The sequence below is a fragment of the Chrysoperla carnea genome, chromosome 4, assembly GCF_905475395.1.
Source record: "Chrysoperla carnea chromosome 4, inChrCarn1.1, whole genome shotgun sequence".
In the NCBI taxonomy this organism is placed as follows: Eukaryota; Metazoa; Arthropoda; class Insecta; order Neuroptera; family Chrysopidae; genus Chrysoperla; species Chrysoperla carnea.
In genome coordinates this window covers 10,028,298-10,054,615 of record NC_058340.1, presented here as the reverse complement: position 1 = coordinate 10,054,615, position 26,318 = coordinate 10,028,298, and the positions used below count along the sequence as shown (strand labels likewise).

The 26,318-nt window shown below is 27.6% G+C and overlaps 1 protein-coding gene across 3 annotated transcripts in view; it reads right to left on the bottom strand.

Annotated features, from left to right (window-relative positions):
- Positions 1–26,318, bottom strand: part of LOC123297993 (scavenger receptor class B member 1) — a 135,488-nt gene that overhangs the window by 2,774 nt on the left and 106,396 nt on the right. For all 3 annotated transcript variants that reach the window (XM_044879843.1, XM_044879840.1, XM_044879841.1), the window contains exons 5-7: positions 1,325–1,525; positions 576–1,085; positions 382–507 (exon numbers count right to left, since the gene is read on the bottom strand). In XM_044879843.1, the coding sequence (XP_044735778.1) occupies positions 382–507; positions 576–1,085; positions 1,325–1,525 (837 nt within the window). The remainder of the gene's footprint in view (positions 1–381; positions 508–575; positions 1,086–1,324; positions 1,526–26,318) is intronic.

Genomic DNA, 26,318 nt, shown 5'->3' with positions numbered 1-26,318 from the left:
CCTTGGTATCTCACCCCTGCACCTTCAAATATGTACAGCATTTATGAAATACGCAGAGTTAGCATCCAGCAACGTCGTACATATTTTTAGGTGCGGGGGAGAGATATCAAGGGGTGGGACATTCATATTCTCATCTGCCCCTACTTTTACATATAAGAGTATCTTTTTCAACAGGATTCCTGGTGAGTCGTTTTAATCGAAAAATTTCAGCATGTGCTTGTAGTCTAACAATACACTGGATTCGTTCTGAAGTAATGAAGAGCAATATTTTTCTTTTCTTTGTCCAAAATAATAAAGAAGATGTAGTATTCCTTAATGGGAAACAGTTTTTTTAATAATCTACTGTTACGTTTCAAAAGCATGATTTAATGAAATACTTACAATATCGAACCATAAAAGTGGTAAAACCATATTTGCAAATCGTTCAACATGAGCCATATGGGCAATAGGTCCTAATGCCATATTGATTTGGAATTTTACGGATATATTTAATGGTAATCCAGAATCCTATAAAATAGGCGTTGATTATTAGTACACAAAAATTATAAGTAATTCAATAAAAATTTAAAACATACCGGAGAAATATGGAAGAATGTCTGGTGTTTATGTTGATCTGGATAACTTCCTTCAACTTCTTCCACTAATGATGGATCACTGTCCCAAAAATGTGGATAACTTAATGCAATTGGAAAACCATAATAACAGTCAGTCACATCGATCAATCCACGTCTGAAACAATTCCCGTTTCGACAGAAACATTTATTTTCCTTAATAAATTCACCGTTGTCCAAAATGTTATCTTTAAAGGTATATTGCCAGGACGTTAAACCATTTATTTCAGTTTTATTTTGTAATACAAGAGGTGCTGCTCGGCATAAACTCTTTCTGTAGAACAACAGTTCTTCACCTTCTTCGATGCCGCCCAAAAATTTGGTACCATCTGATGCTAAATTTACATTGCTACAATGTTCTTCGGGCCATTGTGGTAAATTACGTGATCCACGATATGTGTCTATTAATCCAGTATGTTTAATATTTGATTCACCCGTATATACAGTTTCGTAGTCGCCTTCGAAGAAATACATCTGAAAATAAGTCATTTTATGATTATTAAAAGCTAGCTTCATATTTTTTCGGGAATTTTTAAAATATCATTTACGATTTTAAAATGGTAAAAACGAAAAGAATAAGCATCAAAAATTGGCCCTATTTTTTTGTAATTTTTCTAAGGGCATGCTCTTTTCTTTTGTTTTCTTTTTTTTTTCATCTCAATGAAGAAAAACAACTTCAAAGGGGACTAATTTATTTATAAAAAAAAACTTACCCGATCAATAAGTCCTAATTTATCAAAGGAAATCCAATTAGGCATGACATTATTACCAAGAGTAACCAAAGAGCTTTCATATCCAAACATAAATTCTTTTGCAGTCATTGCCACCAAAGGTTCAGTTTTGGTTTGACGAATAAGAAGATTTAAACCAAGACGTGTGAAGTACGAAGCATCATGCATTACATGCGTTATACTCTGAAACAAAACAAAAATAACAAAATTAAAATAACAAAAACAAATTAAAATTATGATATCCCTAAATATTATAAATGTGAAAGTAAGGATATTTGTTGTTTTTTTTTTGTGTTTTTTACGTTTTCACGCAAAAACTACCGAATGGATTTGAATGAAACTCTACAACAATATAGTTCATACATCAGTAAATCACATACCCAGACACAGCCATACCCTGAAATTTCATTGCACCATCAATGAGGATCATTTTGAACCTTAAATTTTACATATAAAAAATTGAAAACTGTACATATATTTTACCCTTGTAAAGCTCACTAAAAATATTTCGAGTGTTTGGAAGGGGGATGAGTGAGAGCAAGGAAGGTGAAGACTATAACGCAGTGATCTTTAAAAATCTTTAAATTTAAACCCAGCACTCGCTTGATACCCAGAACGGGTATCAAGCGGGTGTATTATATTCGTGAAAGTTTGTGAGGGTGGATAGATGGTTGCTTTGCAGATAATTGCTTTGCAGGTACTTTTTTTTATAAGAAAATTGTAAAGAGTAAGTAAATCTTCAACTTTTTTCTTTTAGATTTGTTCTACTACTTTAAGTAACAAAATATATGCTTCGTCATTTTCCTATCATTTATTCCCTCAATTTATTGTAATACTCATTCCCATGTAAAGAGTAGGGAATTTTGTAAAATTAATACAATAGAACTTGTTTTTTTCCTCTTATCAGCAGAATATGATCACCTCGATATAGGTTAAAAAAAAAAGTATAATTTTCTTGGAAAAAAACAAGAATAAAATAATTAAGAAAATGCTTGCTAATTAAAATTTAAATATTAATAATAATAAACAAATAAAATTTAACATTTTGTTAAAGATGATGATTAATCCTATCAAATTAATACAAGCTACTTTATAATTATAAAAGAATATAAACATAATTAATATTATGAATGAATTTATTATTTTATTACATACAACTATAATCATTAAATCATTAAATCATTGTACTTAAAACGATTCTTTCAATAAAATGTTATTTAATGATCATGGATTTAAAAAAAATTGTTATTAAATTAATAATAATTTATAAAAAAAATTTAAAAAAATAGATATCATTTTAAACTATATGATACCCAAATATAAAATTATTTTAATTTAGTAAATTTTTTCTATAAAATTTTGACACAATTTTAGAATGAATATAACGCAATAAACTTATGTGAGCAAAATATTAAAACTAGTCTGTAAATCAAAATTAAAAAAAATCTTGCAGAATCATTGGAGATTACAACTATTTACTCAGAATGATGACAAATCAAAAATTTATGAAATGAAAAGGTAAATGAATCTTTTTCTTTTTTTTTTGAACTTGGTATTTATAAATGTGTATGACAATTTCTATTAAGTTTTGTTGAGGAAATATTTGCTGTATAGATAACATAAATTTAGAGAATTTTTCCTTATTTTACTTACTTTCGTTCTATGACCCATGATTTCGAGATATTCGAATTCTATTTTTTTTAAGTTATTTTAAAAGATGATATTTAATAAAGTATATAACAAACCATATTTATATAACAAACCATGGAAAAATAGTAGCTTTAACTAGTATTTATCGATTTTTGGTTCCCCACTTCCGGTTGCCCATCCCCCCTTCCACCTGCCTCTCTGTTTTTCATCACAATAACTCGAAACGAAAAGAGATATTCAACTGACATTTTTACAGCTTGCTCAGGACGTAAAAAGTGGGGTTGAGTTCGCATATCAGCGAGATAGGTTAATTGGATCTTGGATCCGTTGAACCCATCTAGTAAACGGTTAGGTATAGAACAAAAAAAATGAAACAAATATTCCTTATAAAAAAATTAAAAACTTTTGTTTGAAACATTTTTTCGTAAATATCACTGTTTATCCGTGAGGGCGCAAATTAGTTTAGAACATTATATAGCATGTATTAAATGAAACTATCAGTTATTATGTGTGTGTGACACCACAGTCGTGTTATGTATACACGACTCTGGCTATCTAAGAGTGATTATCTTTCTTTGCGTACTTGACATATAGAAGCAAACGATTGCGTAATCAAAACTGTCGATACATTGTATTTCAACAATTAACTCAGTCAATTATTTGTTTTCTCTTGTTTAATAAAAGTTTTAACTAATTTTAAGTTTGTAGGTAATTGTATACGAAAGTTGTTTATGTGACTTTTTCTTACCGTGATTTTTTACCTAAATCTAAAACATCAAGAATTAAACTTAATAAAACAATAAGCAAATTAGGAAATCGATATTACACTTATTTCAATGCTTATGGATATTTAACAACAATTCTAATTAATTCATTAATTATTTAATTAAGGATATGGCAATATACAAGTGTATTATTAAGTGTTTATCAGTTTGTTGCTTTGCAATTATTAAAACAATTCATTGTTTGTTTAATTATTAGCTAGTTTTGTTGAAAATACTTAATGCAGTAAAAAATACTTCAAATAGTTTTTTAGCTTTGACGTATGAAATGATAGGATAGTAGACTTTTAACCTAAAATGAAATTTTGATTTTAATAAATTTGACATTCGAGCCGCCACTAAATTCCTAATTTTTGTATTACCCAAGTTATCTTTAACAGTTTTGAAAAAGGCAAAAATAATCATGGGAATTTCGCTTCATTGTGAACTCACGATCTGACAAATTCATTAGTTTCTATTAATTTCTCCTAAGGAAGTACTTGTAATAGGTCCATAATTTTTACATATCTTTATGTTCCATGGTTAAAATAATGTATTAGCACCACTTTAAGATTGATGCCGGTGTGTACGCATGCATTCCTTCGTAGGCATTTTTTCGTTGAAATGAAAATAAAAGGGAATCATGACCACGTTTTTACCTCATTCGTTGCATAATAACATTAAGATATATCGAAAACATTGAGAAGAGCGTTATATAAACCCATAAAAAATTGGAGTAAGTATTGGTGGCGAGGAAAAAAACTTAAAAATATAAAGATACCAAATTTTTTTCTTTAAATATTCTAAATCGGTTTCTTTTAACGATTGGGCGAATAATTCTCGAGATAATACCGGAAATCGATCCGAAATATCGTTTTTTTCGAAAATTACTCGGCCAATCGCCCACTAAACTCGATTTTTGAATGACTTGGGTCAAAATTACCTTATAAACTGAGTTTCATCAAATTCCGAAACAAATAATTTTTTACGATTTTTTCGAATTTTTGTAAGGGGTGTACCCCTTGAAAAAATTGCAAAAAATCGACACAAATTTATCGTCTCCAATTTCGATAAAACTCTGTATATAAGGTAATTTTGACCCAAAAAATACAAAAATCGGTTTCATTTAACGATTGGGCGAATAATTCTCAAGATAATACCGGAAATCGATCCGAAATATCGTTTTTTTCGAAAATTACCCGGCCATTCGCCAAATAAACTCGATTTTTGAATTTCTTGGGTCAAAATTACCTTATAAACTGAGTTTCATCAAATTCCGAAACAAATACTTTTTTACGATTTTTTCGAATTTTTCTAAGGGGTACCCCTTGATAAAATTGCAAAAAATCGACACAAATTTATCGTCTCCAATTTCGATAAAACTCTGTATATAAGGTAATTTTGACCCAAAAAATACAAAAATCGGTTTCATTTAACGATTGGGCGAATAATTCTCGAGATAATACCGGAAATCGATCCGAAATATCGTTTTTTTCGAAAATTACTCGGCCAATCGCCAAATATACTCGATTTTTGAATTTCTTGGGTCAAAATTACCTTATAAACTGAGTTTCATCAAATTCCGAAACAAATACTTTTTTACGATTTTTTCGAATTTTTCTAAGGGGTACCCCTTGATAAAATTGCAAAAAATCGATACAAATTTATCGTCTCCAATTTCAATAAAACTCTGTATATAAGGTAATTTTGACCCAAAAAATACAAAAATCGGTTTCATTTAACGATTGGGCGAATAATTCTCGAGATAATACCGGAAATCGATCCGAAATATTCTTTTTTTTTGAAAATTACTCGGCCAATCGCCAAATAAACTCGATTTTTGAATTTCTTGGGTCAAAATTACCTTATAAACTGAGTTTCATCAAATTCCGAAACAAATACTTTTTTACGATTTTTTCGAATTTTTCTAAGGGGTACCCCTTGATAAAATTGCAAAAAATCGATACAAATTTATCGTCTCCAATTTCAATAAAACTCTGTATATAAGGTAATTTTGACCCAAAAAATACAAAAATCGGTTTCATTTAACGATTGGGCGAATAATTCTCGAGATAATACCGGAAATCGATCCGAAATATTCTTTTTTTTTGAAAATTACTCGGCCAATCGCCAAATAAACTCGATTTTTGAATTTCTTGGGTCAAAATTACCTTATAAACTGAGTTTCATCAAATTCCGAAACAAATAATTTTTTACGATTTTTTCGAATTTTTCTAAGGAGTCATAAGGTCATTTGGGTCTTTGCTGCGTAGGACCTATCTTGTAAACCGTTAGAGATAGAACAAAAATTTAAATGTAAAAAAAGTTCCTTATAAAATATTAAACAACATTTTTTCGTAAACATTACTGTTTACCCGTGAGACCCGTGAGAGAGAAAAAATTGTATAGTATGTATGTTATGGTTATATCAGTTATAGTATCAGACAAAGTAATCAACACTGTCCATACATGGTATTTCGACAATTAACTCAGCCAATTGTTTGTTTTCTCTTGTTTTTTAAATAATTTTATTTCCTAGATTATAATAATAAACATGGAATCAATTAGAGCCATTTCAATTCAGGAAGAAATTTAACGAAAGTTTTTAATTTTTTTAAAAAGTAAAATTTATAAACGATACAAATAATTTCTAGAATACGTACAGGTAGGAAATTTGATTTATTATATTGTCAATTAGTTATGTAATACACAATATACCCATTTGTGAAACAATACGGTAGCGGTAGGTAATATTAAATTGTCATAACGACATTAATTTTCTTTTTTTTTTTTATAAGTTGTACCTAGATAATAACAACTAATATGTACATAATTCATTTTATTTTTCAATAATAATAATATGATAACAATCAGGGCTGAGAATATTTTACGAAAATTACCCCACTCAATATGAGTCAAATTCATATAGTAATTTACGAATAGTTGCTTATACGTTAGGTGAAGAATAGTGCTAACTCAAGCCCACAAAACTTTTAAACAAGTAGTTTTCGATCACCTGTAGATCGAAACTACTCGTTAAAAAGTTTTGGGACCTTGAAATTTTTTTATTAGAACGATTTGAAGATGATTTTGGGGGTGGTGTGAAAATGTTTCACAGAAAGCCAATTTCCTAGTCATATACTAAAACTATAATAAATGCGTAGCTTTGATCGCCCGTAGCTCGAAAATTACTCGTTGTGGGAGTTATTGATCAGAATGATCCAAAGAACATTTTATTAAAACTTAATATTGATGATTTTGAATAATATTTGCATTCAAAATAAAAATATGTACACTATTTGGCAATCAATTATTAACTATAGCTATCTTAATAAATTAAGAGACCATAGTAACTTGAGAATATTCTAGTATATAAATTATTATTAGGTAACATTTTAAATCTAAATCAAGGTTTATATAAATTATTAGTTGCACTTACTAAATTATGGAATATGAAATGATAAAATATATTACATAGCTTAAAACAAAAATATAAAATATTAATTGAAAATATTTAGCATAACGACTCTTTTTAAAAAATATGAAAAATCTTGTAATAATTACCTACAATTGAAGAAATTTTTTCATACTTTTCAAAAATTGCATTTAGTTCTAAAATTTGCTGAATTTAAAAAAGAAATTCAAGGTTAATTTCATAGTCTACTATAGTTTGAATTATTATCGGAACTTGGGAACATAAACAAATATTACATAAATCAATTTGTTTATAACCACATTCTTTACAATTTAAGATTATGGTGGTTTTAGAAGTAAAAGTTATATTTACATATAAGTAAAAGTGTATAATAAATTGTTGTTAATTCACACGATTCACTTATTTCTATACCTATATTTTATTCTAGAAACATCTGTAGTGTGAAATTAATAAATTGAAAAGGCACTAAAATAAAATTGAAGCGACCGAGCTTATTAGATAATGAATCTATTGATTAAAACTACAAATGAGTAAATAAATAAACTGGCTAGTGGTCGAGCTTGTTAAGGCCTCTAAACTTGCTTTGACTACTGGCTGGGAGGTTGCTGGTTCGAATCCAGGCAGTAGTATTGTGAACAAAAAAGTTAATGGGGCGTAAATTGATCACAATATCGTCTGTTGGATAAGAATGATTAAACGATTCCACCCGGTATATTCGGATGTAATTTAATGAATAAAAAAACATAAAAACAATGATTTGGGTGGCCTCTGATATGGACGTGGTCTGAGAAACGGAGGTTTAACCCCATTATTACTATTAAATGACTAAATTTAAAGAAATATCAACCCAACATTGCTGAAGCCAATTATATAATAAAGAAAAATTTTTTATGTATTATTTGATTTTTTGTTTAATCATCTTACTCGACCCATTATACTCATTCATTCCATGTTATACTGAAACTAGCTACCCGCCCTGGCTTTGCACATAAAGGTGTTTATTTACGACATCATATTAGAAACCTGATAAATCATCAGTGTTTCTTTACTATATTATGCATGTATTATACATATGAATCTTCCTCTTGATATAACTCTATGTACTAAAAAAATCGCATCAAAATCCGTTGCGTAGTTTTAAAGATCTAAGTAAACATATTGGACAGACAGACAGCAGGAAGCTACTTTCGTTTATACTATGTAGTGATAATAGATGGTCACTACCAACGCTAGCCTATGTTGTTTACAAAGGCTAGCGTTGGTAGTGATGAATTTCAATAGCCTCGTCCAGCATTTTACTTAAATAATTTAATTAAAGAGGAGCATTGTTATTTTATCGCAGGACAGGCGTTCGCTTAACTATTTCTATAGTGTAATACAAATGATACAAAATACAAAGTCTAAGAATTTTTAGTTATCTTCATCATATAAAACAGGTATCTTTTTGTATGCATTTTATTAATTTACAAGAACGTTGAATTTCTTTCATGCATTTTATATGTTGCATTTTATTTTTTTTATACTATTTGTATAAAATCACACGCAAGTGAATATTCTAGAAGCAAATAGTAATGGCAAGGACAGCTTCTTCACTATGTCAGTAAAGTATGTATTTATGTATACTTGCACAGTTCAACACCGTGAAAGTACAGGTATATTATAAATTTGTTGTTATTACATAATTAACTATTCAATACCTATATTAATAATTACCAGATTTATCTACACAAATAGTTGTGGTTAGCATATGAGGTTCTTGGAAATTAAATTAATGCCATTATGGTAATTATACATTATAGGGTACAATGTAGTACCTTGAGTAAAATGTACCTTTGATCATTCGTAATTTCAGAATTTATTTTATGAGAATGCGGGTAGGCGGAAGACTGATTGTCAATATGCTTTTGTTTTCGAATAGATTAAAAGTTAAATTTTTTTGGGATAAGATTGAAAACTTTGAATTCCTCTGACTGTCTACAAGCAAATCATACTCAACGTAACTAACTAATTATTGGTGAGTAAGTTTTGATATCATGTTACCGTTTTAAACATCAAGTTAAATTTTGAGGAGGTAATAGCTCTGGAACCCATGAGAGTAAAACTGCACTTACTTCGAAATTTAATTTTAGAAATTTGACATCTTAACCTTCATCTTCAATTAAAAATATAAAATCTATGATCAAATTTAGTAATTAGATGAAGATTTGGCATAAAAGCACTCGCTATTTTGGCATTCTTCCAGTATCCTGAATGTATAATCGCCAACTTTTTATATAACTTCGTCCCGAATTCATAAGGCATAACACGAATATTAGATAATTATAATATCTAACCTTCGTGCGGAAAAATCTCAGAAGTACTTAACAATGATTATCATATTCCATCATAGACAAAGATAAAGGAATTCACTGAGTCTATTTCAGCTATCGTATTGAGACCTTGAGTACCGAAGCCTAAAAAATTCTAAATCTAAACAAAATTATATTTGGTGATTAATAAAATAAAAAAATTTAATTTAAATTTAAGAAAAATTGTAAACAACATAGAAACATTAATTAAATATACAAATTGTTAATGAATTAACATTAACTTTTTATAGTTCAATTAAATTTAACCTTGGTATAAAATGTTATATAAAATCTAATTTAGTTAATTCTATGTCTTGGGGAGGAAATTATTATATTAAAAATCATCAAAATAAAACTGAATTGTAAACCCTTTAATTGGAAAGATCACTGTACAAAAGTAATATAAAAATTAAATATATATTTGTAAATTTTATAAAATTCATCTAATTTAAATCGCCTTATTATCTCAGTTGGTTAAGGCATAATCAATTCCGTCTGCGGTGTGCTTAGGGTAGCGGATTCGATTCCTGCCGTTACAACAAAATTAATTTTATTAATAGTTGTAATGGGCTGGTGTAGTGCATGGTATATGCATGAAGGAGATCCACTTAGCCTCTGAAATTGAGGAGCTGATAAATGAAATTATCAGTGGAAAGGTAGTAAAACATATAATATGGTATCACAATGGGCTCCATAGCCTAAGTGTCCTTCGTGTACAGCCAATATAACCTAACCTAACCTAGCCTTCTAATTTAATGTTTTCCATAAGAGCCTCTATATAAGCGAATACTCAACAAGATGTTGGCGGACTTGTTCTTTCAAAATCTATCATTACCTGGAATCTATCTATTGCCTTAAAAAACTATTTACCGCATTGATGAAAGTCACTACTGAGTTGGTTTTTGCGTAATTTTTTTTAAAGTTGAGTGCAGGTTTCTACATAATTGAGTTTATAAATTTTTAATATTTATAAGAAATAAATACTATTTTGTATTTACAAGTATAATAGCCATATTATTTTCTAACCAATTTACCATAAATACCTACTGGACAAATAATTGAATAATAAATAAATAAATAAAAATAAAATATAAACATTGCTCGCGCAATAGTACATCCGCTATTATTGTCAAGCAGGAACTGGACAAACTACAATATGTTGTCTTTTTTCCAATTATAAGAACTCTACTACTACTATATACTCACAGCATAATAATTTTTTTTATGGTTTATTTATTTTTAAATATGGTTATTAACCCATATCAGAACAAAAATAGAAATTGTGAATCCTAATATGTAAGACACATTGGATTATTTGATTCGAAAAAAAAACCTCTTGAAAAATCTACGAAATTCTTTTATTTATATAATATTAAAAAACAAATAAGTAATTTTTAAAATAAACAAAAATTAATATTAATATCCGCCATCAAATTGATGAAATCATACTCCCAATAGAGCACAAAAAACAACATTTATTTATAATTTACTAGAGTGATACCCACCCACTTCGCTGGGTTTAAATGTAAAGATTGATAAAGATTGTTCTCGCTTATCTCCTTTCTATAACACTCGAAATAATGGTAAAGATTGTTTTACACGGGTAAAATATATGTATGGTTTTCTATTTTTTTAAATGTATAATAGTAATTATTCATTGAGTATATCAGAGAAGATGGCCGTGAAACATTTTATATTGACTATTTTTAACAGAGATCTGCAATTTATGGTAATGTCAAATGACTAAATTTACAGAAATCTGTAATTTATGGTAATGTCAAAGTCAATTACTTAATTTTTTTTTTTTTTTTATTAATATATCTTTATAAATTATATCTCATGTGTAATTCTGATTTATCAGCTATAATGCTGTACAGTTTCATTAAAAACCATTCGTTAGTTTTAGCGTGAAAGCGTAACAAACAAACAAACAAACATGCTTACTTTGGCATTTATAATATAAATAGAGATTCACTAAACTTCAGGAGTGAAGATTACTCCACATCAATAGCAATTTTAATAGAAAAGTAAAAAAATAAAGTCCTTCTTTTTAGGTTGTTACTGGTTTAAGTAGATAAACAAAAAAATATAATTGTATAGCCCTAAAACAAACAACCATTTATTTTTGGCACCTGTGGCATCGAAGCATCTAAACGGATGAACCAATTTTGATTTTTTTTGTTTCGTTTGAAAGGTTATTTCAGGGAAAGTGTTCTTAGCTATGCTTCAAGTGCAAGTTTATTGTTCCGTACCCGAAAAAACGCAAAAATTGCCGATAATCTTCAACATCGGCTCAGTTTAAAAAAGGCTATAAGGAAAAATGTAACTTAATGAAGAGTGCTCTTTGATATGTTTCAGTCAGTATTCATAGACTTATCCTTTGTATTGTTTTACAGTGTAACTAATATTGATATTTAAAAAAATTTGTAATTAATTAAAAAAATTAAATTAATTACTAAATATTTTTAATAATTACTAATTATAATATTAATTAATACATATCTAATATTAATTACAAATATTAGATAGATAATTAATTTTCGTTATTGTATGTAAAGGAATAAATAGGATAAATCTAGATTATTTCGGTTTTATTATAACTTATCAAATCGATAGCTCAATTGATGGTTGCTTGTTTTGAATCACTAAATATGTGTTGTCCGTTTGGCTATTTACATCTCACAGGAGATGTTCAATCTTAGCATCTTCAGCTGGACTGGAAAATACTTCATAACAAAAAATAAAATTTATAAAATTGTGAGTAAACAGGTGTTGCTTGTTATGAAATTGTACTGCAAAGAATGTGATTACTAAATATCACAAAAATATTTTTAGAGTCATATCACAGATTTACTTGGAGAAGAACCGTTTACGGGTATTTGTTTTTATGAACTTTTTTTCATAAAACTGGATCGAGCCTTGTTTTTACTTACATAGGAAACAGACTTATGGTAAGATGAGCTTTAACGAGTTTCCAAACTGAAGAAATTTCATTTAAAGAGCTTATTAGTTTGAAAAAATAAAATAGTGGTTATTTGGTAATTGAATATTAAAACAAAGGCTACTTGTGGATTATTCTGATCGAACTTGAAATGTGAAATTCAGAATTGGTACATTTCAATAGCTCAGTTTTTTTTAGAGAAAACAATAAAAAAATTGTTAAATTCCATAATAAACAAGTTAAATACTTAAACAAGTTTTTATTAATTACTTGAATTATTATTAAAAAAATTTTAATAGTAATTATTTAATATATAATTACAATATAAATCATTATTCAACATAAGTAAATTCACTCTAAAGTCGTATATTTAGCCTATATACCAACAAAATTATCCTGAATTCACTTTAAGTAATGGAACACTTAATAAATTCGAGGTACATAATGTAAAAAATCGAAATTTTCTGCAATAATATTATACTTATTGGCAATTTTTGTAAAAAAGGATGATTGTATTATGATTGAGTCTTTGTTGTATTAAAGGAAAAAGAGAATCTTTAATTCTTCAAATAAGCTGCACGTGGGTAACAGTTAGTTGTTTTAAGATCCGCGTATTCAGTTACAAAAATTTTGATTAATTTTTAATAATTTAAAAATATCAATAAATGGTATATGGCCAGTGACATTTTCTTAATGAATCAAGTTATGGAAATTTCTTTTGCGTGATTTATATTATAAATATACACATTTAAATACAGGTTATATATTACATCATTAACAATCTTTGGCTTAAGTATACACATTTTCTTCTTGGAATGAAACAGAAGTCATCTACGCGATTAGGAGCGAATCAATTTTACGTTTTAGATCGGATCAATGTTGCAATCGTTTTTTTCAAAATTGATTTTAATGATTTTTACAATCAAAAGTTTACTACACTCGACAAAGGCAACATTGTATACATACAGTTCAGTTTCTAATCCTTTTGGATTATACCATCAGGGCTTATTTTAAAACTCACGAAGTAATTTTTAAATTTTATTTATATGTTATATCTATATCTGTGATCTTGACTTGATTTTTGCTACTCTACAAGTTTTGATAAGTACTCTAGAAAATAGATTTTTTCAATTTCATCGAAATCTGATTTCCATTAGAAAAGGGATTCAAAGTATGGAACGAAACGTAGATTTAATAAAAAATATCACTATTAACTAAGATTTCTATTTGCTATTTACTTTCCTAATAGCTATTTTACAGTATTTATTTCGTTAAAGCGTAGAATAAGTAAAATACTTAAAAAATTACAAATATTCCATGTGATACCAGTACCACGCTATAATATACGATCTATACAGTTTTTAAATGGCTTATCAAACTAAATGACAAATAACTTTTAATAATCTCGATATATTATAAGTGCGAAAGTAAGGATGTTTGTTTGTTTGTTACGCTTTCACGCTAAAACTAGCGAATGATTTTTAATGAGACTGTACAGCAATATAGCTTATACTTCAGAATAACAAACGAGCTATTATTTATAAAGATGTATTAAAAAAATAAAATTTAATCTGACATTTACTATTTTAAATTTTTACAGAAATCTGTAATTTAAGGTTCAAAATGATGATTATAGATAGAGCAGTTCTATAATCATCATTTTGAACCAGAATGTATTCTTTTAAAATTAATCAGTATTCTGTAAAAATTTTCAGTTGGCCAGTATTCTGGCCAACTTTTCTGATATACTCCATGAGTTATGATTATTTTACATTTAACAAAACTGAAAACTGTGCAAATCAAGAGAGGTGGATGATGTAAAGCGGTGTTTTTGACTTTTAAGCCCAGTGAAACGGGCGGGTATCAGGCTAGTAATTGTATATTTACGGTTTATATATGTAAAATAATTACTTGTTTTATTTAAGTAGTTTTTTTTTCTTTAAATAACAAAACTTTACGGTATAGTAAACATATATTTTGTAACTATATTTATGTCTTACAAAAAACCTCTTTTTCAATTTTCCTTCTAAATCATATCCTTCATATATTTTGTTTGTTTTAATAACTACCTACATGTTTTATTTATGAAATTTGTGTATTACCTATGAATTATGCATATTTGCATATTTATTCACTTTATAAAATTTTTTGTGTTATGTTATGAAATGTTTAAGTACAACAAAAACTGGTCTAATGAGTGATTTGTAAATTCCGCTGTCATGGTTAAAATTAATTTTTTACTATATGACAGTATCCATATGGATAAATAAATTAATTTTGCTAATTATTGAGCAAAAAAAAAAATGAATTAATAATTATTATAATTATTTTAAAAATTATTAAACATTCTCTTAAATTAAATTCGATGTAATTTTCATTAATAAAAATTACCTGAACGTTCGGGTAATTGGAGCGAAAAACACAATTTAGATTTTTTTTAATTTTCGCCAAACGTTACTAAAGTTTTTTGATTTTTCTGTGGTTTTCTGGTAATCAGATAAGTACAGCTTACGTTCATTATAAATACATATTTAAATTATAGAAATTATGAGTTTTATTAACAATATTCCTTTGATGGTGCCAATCACCCAATGCTCCTCTACTATAAATTTTTGTTGATATTTCATTCTGATAACAAATATTAAGTCTCTCATATATGAGTTTCTTGTCAAAGGCATAATTTTTTATAATCTAAACTAAGAAAAAAATGTATGTAAAAATTTTTCCAGACTTTGATACACGAAAAGATCCGCATGATAAGAATACCAACATGCAATTTCTTCCTTCTAAGAAATGTGCTAATGTAAAAAATTATTTGATTAGGTATGCGTCAGTAAAATTTTTGCGTTACGTGCAATAATGACTTGAAAAAGTTTATCTTAAATAGTTAAGTGTAATTTTATACTAAAATGCATTATCTATTCAAAAAAAAAAAAAAAAAAAAAATTCATATGCAGCAGACTAATGAAATTTTATGTTTTTAATAACACGAAACATTTACATAAAAATAATAGTTTAAAAAAACTAAAAAATATGCTTTTGTAAAGAGATGAATTAAAAGGTAAAACATAATTTCTTTAAATTAAAAAAAAAATCATATTATTATAAAAAAGCGTGGAGTGCTAAACTTCTACTTATTGGTAAAATTAAAGTCATTATAAAATATCTTCAAAACAACCCACGCTTTTTTACGATAAAGTGAGGTTTTTTAGTTTTTTTAAACTATTACTTGTTTTGTGTTTTTTAGTTTTTTATATTATTATTTATTTATCATATATTCGGTATAAATATGGTGGGAGCGCAAGTAAATGCACATATTTTCAGATATGGAAATCGTTAATCCTGACCAGGATGATCAAATAAACTTATTAACTTATTGCATTGTCGTCTATCCTTCTTCAAAGTTTCCGTTACATATTAACATACTAGCATACGTATGAAGCTAATCAAAGCGTGTTAAAAAGGCAAAATTCTGGCTGGGAAGTAGATACCATTAAATGTCACTTCTTTAACATTATACCTCAATTTACAAGCTAATTGTCAATCCTACTCTATTTTGAGAGGCGTTATGGTTCGCAAACGTTAAAGATGCTTCACATTCAAATGTTAAAGAAGCTTTAACTATAAAAAAGCCTTTTTATATGGTTCGTTTTGTGTTCTAATATAATCTAACTCGTTTGAATGAGATCTATTTAAAAATTCAAACTATTAAATCGGGACATACACGAAATGCTTATAATACCAGTTTGCTCGTAAAAATTTGTTTCTAGAAACATTATTTAAAAATAAATTTAATAAGTAGGTATTATTAATATTACTAAATAATTAATATCTTGGTTTATTATTAATAAAATATAGATAATTATGAATAAATTAATATTGAAAATATCATTTTATAACATTTAATAAAATTATATCATTTTGTAATGCGGTTAATCATTTTAATAAATTTATTATCGAATCAAAAATTGTTTTCTTTGAAATATGTTTCTTAAAATCTAAATATATGCTTGTATTAGAGTTTTTTGGGAGCTAAAATCATAGACCAAATAATATATCCTAATTTTTCGAGACATAATCATTCGACAAGAGCAGATTTTCGCCAAAAATTCGTTATTGACGAAAAAAAAAGATTATTTTGTGGTTCCGGTGAAAAATTTCTATTTGAAAACCTTTTAATATTATATTTTGGATCATTCTAAGCACTTTTTGAATCTTGAAATTTTTTACCTTAATCTCATCGTTTTCGATATAAAAGCGTTTGGGTAATATTTATATTTGAAGCCCCACCTAAATTTTTCAGAATTGATTTAAATTTAGTCCAAGTTCATATAAAAAAAACAAGCCTTTTATCCAAAATTGCCCTGGCGCTCGTACATCCTTATAAATGGTTTGCCCAACTTTTGAATAAAAAAAAATTTAGGATGATCGTAGAAAAATTCTGAACGATGGATACACCGAATACGAGAGACTTTTCAAAAGCAAAACAAAATTAATCATATCAAAAGTATTATCTGTATTCTGGATAAATTATCTTCTTAATTAAAAATGTATTCATAAAGCAAATTCAATTAAAATTCTGTATGTCAACAAGTAAGTAAAAACAAATCCTTCATTAAAAGCGATATATCATTATTAAACAGCAAAACGTTAAAGAGGTATAAAGGAATAAATTATTATGTCATAAACTAGTAGTTTAATTTAAAATCAGGAAATTGAAATCATAAGTAATGTAAATATTTTCAAAAAAAGGTAATCTTTCCATACGACCTTGAAGTGTGAAATATGTAAAATAGATATTATGGTAGTGATAACTCAATATTATAATTACAATCTTTCAAATAAAATAATATTCAAATTAGTTTGTATTAGTCAGTTAGTGAACTTTAAAATTTATTATTCTTACCTCTGTGTGTAATTTTAGACTACCGCAATATTAGAAAAGTCGAAAGAATCATGGCAAAAAAGTGTCTTCTTAATTCTACAATTGACAGTTTTCTATCGTCTTGTCTTGTCTCGTTTCTATAGTTAAATATTTTTTTAAGTAAAATAATCGTGGGCACGGCAGTGCCTCCGCCAATAAGCTAAGCTATAATCACATACTTAAAATCCAAAATTTCAAGCATGTAGATCATTTAGTTCCAAAGTTAAGCGAAAGCAAAGTTTCGCATTTATGACACTTCCTCACTCACTCAAGATCATCAGCATAGAACTAATACTTCCCATAAACTCAGAGAGCTGAAATTTGGTACAGAGTTATGGTTTAATGGCCACATAAAGGGAAAACTATAAAAGCTAAGATAATCGAAGATCTGAAGTGCCTGGTGACCCTGAAAAAAATAAATCAATATGCCCACGTTTCTACAAAAAGAAGTGAAATCCCACCAAAATCATTATGTAAAAAACTAGCCAAGTCTCGATGGAGCTGCTTGTTTCATAACCTTAGAGATAAACAAGCAGCTCCATCGAGACTTGGCTAGTTTTTTACAGAATGTTTTTGATGGGATTATTAATAACATAAAACAACTAGAATAATAATCTAATCAAATAGAATCCATAAAAAGAATTTTGAAGAATTAATTTCCAGCAAGCTGGAAATCGTTTTAATTCCTTCATTTGGTCCAAAATGCGTGTAGTCTGAGTTTGCCCAATCCCAGGAGGTGTGCATATCTTTTGGGAGCCAAATAAATGCGTAATTTAAAGAAAGGTTTTTACAATTTACAAAAAAAACTATCCATCAAATAAATAAAAAAGTTCAAATAAAACTTCTAGCTGAAAGAATTGTACACATTTTCGTATTTTTTTCCGATTATTTGAAAACTTTGCGATACTAATGTTTAACACGAAGATGCATTAAAAGTTGAGCACAAAATCAATATAGAATCTTGATTGCCAAATTTAGTTTGCGTGAAGCAATTAATGTAGCTTCGTGTTAAACACTCCGTCGTGTTAATACAGGTACCCCCCATACTAGACTCTCTACAATATTATGTATAATGCAATAGAGATGGTAAAAAAGTAATGCCTGTCAATTTTGATTTGAAATTATTACAAATCTAAAAATGTTTTCGCTGTGTAATTAATATCACATTTTGACGTAATGAATAAAAAGTATTATTTATTGTGAGTAGAAAAGCATATTCTCGACAGAGAACATAATTAACAAATGTTAATTATCCTTTAATATGTCTGTAATCTGTTAATTATTGTTTAACTAGTCTTGAATCTGTCATTACATGTATGATATTTAATGAAGCGTTTGTTTATTTATTAATACATGTTAAAATTAATTATATTAAATAACTAGTCACGATGTTAGTGTTTATTGCTCTTTTAATATCAATCAGGCAAAAGTATTTATAAATATGTTTTATCCATCCGAGTAAGTATTTTTTTCGAGAAAGGAATCACCTCAAGTACGAAAAGTATATAAGGATCAATTTTTTTTGGCTTCAAGTTGAGACATAGTTATTGAAATAAATACCACGATACTCGAAATAAAATTGTATATTAAGAAATTCGAAAAGTATCCTTTAATTTGATGAGAGTGGAGGCAATTGTTAATCAATTATGTTTTAACAGAATCAATATTCATCAATTTTATTCCCGGAGAAATTAAAAATTTGCCCGTAAGTAGAAAGCAAAGTTTTGGTTGCTTAGTCCTTTTTTGATCATTTAAGAACGACCATGCTCACTCCAATTTTTTTAATACATGTTAATTAGTTTAAAAGAAATACGTCAAAAAGAATTTTGTGCATAGGTTTTTTGACGTATTTCCTTTAAGCTAATTTACATGTACTTGAATTAATTTCTTATACATTTATATACAATTAAAAAAAATTATTAGTCACTAACTATGATACACTTTTTTTACATAGAAAATTTTTACACTCGCGGCCGCCAATATGACAGCAACCAATGCTTTTTAGAATTTATTAACTTTTAAATTATGAAACTCGAGATTTTACCTAAGAAAAATAAGTTTTATTTACAATTGTATGACAAATTAATTACATTAATTATTTTAATGAAATATAAATTCCTACCGGATATACAAATGACTGGAAATTCATAGGATGGTGGTTTTTTTAATAATTAGTCTCGATAATTCTTTGAAAATACATTTATTCTTACTGGTATGAACATCTTACTGGTTCACATGGACTTACCTGGTTCATATGGTATGAACAGATCTACTTCTTTATGAGTATCGTGAAAATATCAATCCAGTTGAAACTGGATTTTCGATATTTGTTTTTACAGTAGCGGTAGAAAAATCAGGTACTTTTTTGAATAAAAATAAGTTTTTATGAGCATTATATCAAAAAACATTAACAAATAAATCTTTGTAATTTATTGCAAAAAAGTAATTTGTCTTCTTTGCGCATTAAATGCAAGTATATTGTTATATATGTTAACAACTAACATAGTGCAGCCTGAGACAGTACTGGCGAACACAATCGAAAAAATGTGTACCCTTGAGCCGTTTGGCAGATACGAGGTAATAAAGAAAACAAACAAATATACATAAAAAGGTTTAAAGGCTTGCTTAGATTTTATCCGACTAAGTAGTTAATGTGGGTCGCTCATTAACCATTAACTGTAAAATGGTTTTTAAAAAAACAAAGCCGGCACATACTGGATTCACTACATATATGAACATAAAATACACTACGGTTTCCTTACATGAACAAAATTAATTTCGACCAGGCAATAACAATTATAAAACAACTACAATGGCATTGCTTTAAATGTCATGATAATTGTTCATTGTAAATACTCAATAATCAATTTTACTTTTCATATAATTAACTCGAATTATTTTTTGTTACATATAATTTTAATTCAAAAAAAAAAAAAAAAAAAAATGAAGGGGAAGGTAAATTAACCTTGAACAAATATGACTGCAAATTTATATAAAGCTGGTATTATCCACATCAAAATATTTTTTTGTTTAATTTATTTACGAATGCTGTTTAACTTGTAATCTAATCTACATATTAATCTACGTATGTATAAATAGATATTCTAAATTATACAGGGAAATCACAAAAGAATGATACTGGATTCGTTCACTATCAACAAAAACCAGTTATATTTAATAACATAGATTGTGTGTTAGTCTTCAATTAATAAAATCGCTCGTTATCTGTCATTTATATCACATTTATTTTTTCAATTTTATGTTGTATTAGGTAGATTTGAAAAAGCTTGTTGATAATAAAAGTTCATGGTAAAAGACACAAAGATTTTGTTAAAAAAGAGAGGAAAACAAAGAATTGACTGAGTTAACTGTTGAAAAACCCTGTATAGATGCCAGTGCATGTATTCTTTTTAATAAATTTATAAGAAAAGTCATTTGTTTTGGTTTTCGAAAATTTAAAACTGAACCGTGACACCTCTAGTGGCAATACTTTTACTATTTTCGCAATAAAAATAAATAATCCACTATATGTAGTCGCTGAAAGAAAATCAACGAATGCAATAAATCTGGTCTTGATATTTTAGGCAAAGTATTTTGATAAGGAACGGGTTAATGTTATTTTATATGAAGAAATATTTTTTTATATTAATTCCACTAAAATCAACCATCGAACCAGTTTAGAGATCTAAAAAGATTGATAAATTTAGAATCGAATTTGAAAGTCTGAAGCAACCCAATCGTCATCGGGTCGATATTATTTACGTAAAAATTTATGTAACGAAAGAGCGATTTTTTACAATGTGTGAAAAATAATAGCCAAAATATTCCAAGTGGGTAATTAAATCTTAAGCCGCGGTTTATGGAGGTGCAACAAGACTATAAAGATTATCATTAGGACCGAATAAGAATGATTATCGTTTAGTACAAAATAAAAATAACTTAAATAATTCGAAGAAAATGTGTACCTTAAAGGTGATAAGGGCCTCGACAGTAGCTTTAAACCTCCCATGAACTACTTTCGGGCAATATTTCAGGACGATTTCTACAAAATTTTAAGAATTTGATCTCGAGCTATTTATTTCAGACTTACGGTTAAAAAACCGTGAAATTTCATAGTTTGATTTTTTGCACTGTTACATTTTGTTATGTGGAGCACGAAGTCTTATTTTTTTCTATTTTTTATTGGTTAGTACCGTCTCAAATCATTAATAAAAATTGAAAAATTGGATACATTTATAATTAGTTTAAGTGGTCGTCTCTGAGCTTGAATAACCAAGGAATATTGAAAACCTACAACGTAGATAAAATAATTTTAACGGTTTACGGTATTGAACCTTGAATGAAACGCGACTGTATAACATACAACTAATAGAAGATGTAATTATTGCAATGCATTAAATTTACCAAGGTAACAAAGTATATTCACCTGAGCCAACCCCAAATAGATAATATGGCAGTATCTACAAGCAATAACATCACATATTACCTTGCTTATTGCAAAACCGGTTTAAATTTTTGTTTTTTTATCCTTTGAAATATTGCATTTCGTCTGTGAATGATTATTATTTAATTTATTTATATATTATATTGTATTATAAAACCATCTTTACAAGCGCACATCTAAACAACTTTTATACCAATGGAATTTTTTGCTAAAAACTTGACATGAAGACATAATTCTATTAAATTCATCAAAGATATTTTAATTTTTTAGTAGTGCAAAATATACATGTAATTGAACAAAAAAATGTCGTCAAAATTACCGTTCTGAAACTTACATTGGTTGTTTTTGCGCTTACGTTCTCGCAATCAACGTATCAAAACAAATGTTATGGCTGGCTGCGCACTTCTCGGCAAATCAATGTTGAGTGTCAATGTGAGTAAATGTGAGATGGCTCAAAGCTAGAAAGAAGTTTATCTGTCAGGAGTTGGAGTATATGTAGTAAGAGCCGCACTAGGTAGCGCATTTATATTGGCTCCGAAATCCAAGCCTTTTTTTAAGCTATTTGTTTAACCCAAATAGGTTTTCTCACTTGAGAATCTAGCAAAGATAGAAGGGATTACATTGGTGTGCTGGTCGGGACACTGTGAAATTGAGAGCAACAAAACGAACGATTAGCTGAAAGGGCCACATTTTCATGTCAGCGAAATGTGGTCCTTTAATTTTCGTTACTAGATGAAATTAAAATAATATAAAAAATAAAATAATTGTAAATTATTATCCGATTTTCAGATCAATTAGAACCTAATGTTATTAAGTAGCGTTTTATAGCGTAAGTCGTCACTTTTTTAACCCCCGAACCCAAAAAAAGGGCTGTTATAAGTTTGACCACTATGTGTGTGTGTGTGTATGTCTGTCTATCTGTGGCATCGTATCAAAAAAACTGATGAACTGATTTTGATTTTTTTCAAGTGCGAGCTTAGATTTCTGTACCCAAAAAATTTTTCGGGTTTTTTTCTTTTTTAATTTTGTAAATTTCACTTGTAACGAAGATGCCATGCAACAGTATGACTTTTTCTTCACTTTCAATCTGTTGGTTCCTTAAATGCATATTAACTACTAATATTGAATGAAATTATAATTGAAAGTGTTTTTGATTATTTAATAAATAAGAAAAAAAAGAAGGAAATTTTTCAAGATTACAAAATGTGCGAAAAAACGTGATAAAAGCTGATAGGTATTTCAAAAAATATATGAGTAAGCAAATTCTGAATGTCGAAGTTTTTTTTTTAGATTAAAAAAAATCATTATAATGTGATTAACAAATCGAATTTAAATATTGGTTAAACTGGATTCTTATTGATTTATATAAATTGTTTTTGTAAATTATCAGGCTTAATAGCAACGTTTTAAAAAAATGTCTATTTTTATGAGAATAAAACAGTTTAAAGAGTTAAAATTTAGATCTAATTAAGATTTTTTTAAAAATATATAATTAAAGCTTTAATTCACCTGAATTATTAACAATACAAAAAAATTTCAAAACCAAATTTATTGTTTATCAAAAAAATAAATTACTCATTTTGTGTTAACTTTAAGAAAAATAGAAAAATAACCATGGAGAAGGCCAACCATAATAACTCTTTTTGTAATATTATATTAAAGTTAATCAATTGAAGTTTCCTCTAACGGTTACAGTTTGGCAAAGACTGTAAATAAGTGATCAGTTATTTGTATAGTTTTTGTAGATGAGTCTATTTTTAACCCCCGAACTAAAAGGGGGTTTTATTAGCTTAACCGCTATATGTGTGTGAGTGTCTGATTGCTTGTCTGTATGTGGCATTGTAGCGCCTAAGCGGATGAACCGGTTTTAATTTTTTTGCTTCGTTTGAAAATAATTTAATGGAGTCCTCTTAACTATGTTTCAAGTACCAGTTTTGGGTTCTGTACCCGAAAAAAAAAAGTTGGCGAGGATCTAAAAAATTGGCTCAGTTTGGAAAATGCTTTGAGGAAAATGGTTAGTTAATGGAGAGTGTTCTTTGATATGTTTCAAGTGCAAGTTAAGGGTTCCATACTCGAAAAATTTGTTGGAGCTATTTTAAATTTGGTAAATATTGTATCAATAAATTTAACTAAATATTAAAATTATGATTTATTCATGTGAGAGAAGAAAATTTGTAATAATTTGTACTATTACTAATATAAAATGTCATAATTTTATAACAAAAACTATTGAAAAAAAAAACTGGTCCAATAAATTTTAAAAATAATTTAACTTGTCTCATTATTATTTTTAAGCTAAATTTATATTCTAATAAGATTTATTAAAAATATATGACCTATTAACACATTATTTGCTATCCTGCTGTGAAAATGACATTGCTAAAATATATAACAATATATTTTCATAAAGCTGCAGAACTTAAACTAAGCCAAGACCATGTATTGATTGATTATGAAGCTAATTTTAGCTTTTCAAGATTTTATAAATTCTAATTCTAGTCTGTTGTGTAATAATATTCAAAATAAACTATTAATAATAATTTTTACTGCAATATTATCAATTAAAGAAAAATCATAATAATCAAAAACGAGTATATTATTAATTACCAACCCAAAGCAACTAATTTGCATTAAATTGTTTACATTAAAATGTTAAATTTGCTAATTAAATTTGACATTATGATGTCAAATGTTAAATAAATTACATATCAAGATGTCACATTGAATTTATTATAACATTTTAATAAAGATTAGATTAGTTGTTGCCACTGTTGTTCATGGAAATTATATCTTTATTTACAGGAAATGCTTTGCGGTGGTGTTTTATCAATACTTTGAATAAAAACAAACAAACAAAGTAAACTTCGATAAAGTAAAAACATGTATAAATTAATAAATTTTGCTTGCTTCCCCTCAGCTCAAAAAACCTCTTTTACGTAAAATGCAATATCCCTCTATATAACTTAAACTTATAATTCGAATAATTTTGGCATTGGACCTCAATAACTTCAAGTAATATTTTGAGGACCTCAATCACTTATAAGCATCTTTATTAACTTCCCAGTGTAGGAAGTTATTGTAATTGGTCCGATTTTCGAAATCGAAATTTTCATCATATATACGTATATACGTTTCATGGCAACGACAACGCTTCCACACCAATTTGGGTAAGAAGTGCGCGTGTGTGTGTGTGTGTGTGTACATATGTAGACATTTTTTTCGTCGTCGATATTGCATGAACAAAAAATTATATCGACTTCGTTGCGATGTCGATCGAAAAGTATTAACGGCAAAATGATACTAAAAGAATTTTATACCATTTGGTCGAGTCGTTTTAAGTAAGTAGAGTTTTTATTTTTATTTTTTTAAATATTTACTATGCTGGGAAGTTATTCGTGTGGACCTAAAGGGTCACACCATACCCTATCCATGGCTTGTTTTTATTCTTAATTTAACCTCGCTTTAGATGTATAATAATTAACAATATATTGACCTAACACAATATATGTATAATTGGATAATTGTATAATCAATAAACAGAGAACATAAATAAACCTCACTTAGTAAAAATATCAACCATTAAAAATTCCTTAACTTAAATTCCTTATTCCTTAGTAAGTTAAAAACTTGGTAACTAATTAACATTTTCCTTGATTTTTAAATTACCAAAATTCTACTATGAAACAAGATTTCACTATCAGATTCTACCAGAAAAAAATTAAGCACCTTTTCTGCAGAAAATAATCATAAGAAAAAGAAGTTCCAATAGATCTGAAGTCACACGATGCGTAAAACGTGCGTTTGTGAGTTTGAACCAACGTAGAAAACGTGCGTGAAAATCGACTATGGTTTAAAATCGACAATCGATTAATGCCTTCAAAATATATAAATTGGTTCACTTCAATAATAATATTAAGAACGAAACAAAAATCTGATATATAGTTGATTTGCAATTCGAAAAAATTTATCGCGATCTTCCTTTTTCGATTAATTTTAGCTCGTAGTTAAAATTTCAATTAAGAAAATAATAAAAACAAATTCTTATTTAGTTGATAGTGAAATTGGTTGTGAATTCAATCACATCTTAATAATTATGAAATATTTATGTTTGGAAATTAATAAATTTTTTAATTATTAATAAAATAGTTTAGTGAAATGTAATCAAATTCCTATTTAGAGCAATCCATATGTAATATTCTTAAAAAAACACAGCTATTCGATATTGTTAAGCAACACAAAGTAATTTACGCAACCATTGTTAAAAGTAGATCAAAAATCTGATATTTATATTAATATCTTTTTTAATTCTACGCCATGATAAATGTCCAATAATTAAAAACAAATATGTCTTATTCATGTAATTAATCGTTATGTGTTTTGATGTCAGCTCAGGGTATTAGGGAAAGTAATTTCGTCTTTTTTGAATCTCGTGTCTTTAACTGAATTGGTTTATATAAACATATACGAAACTT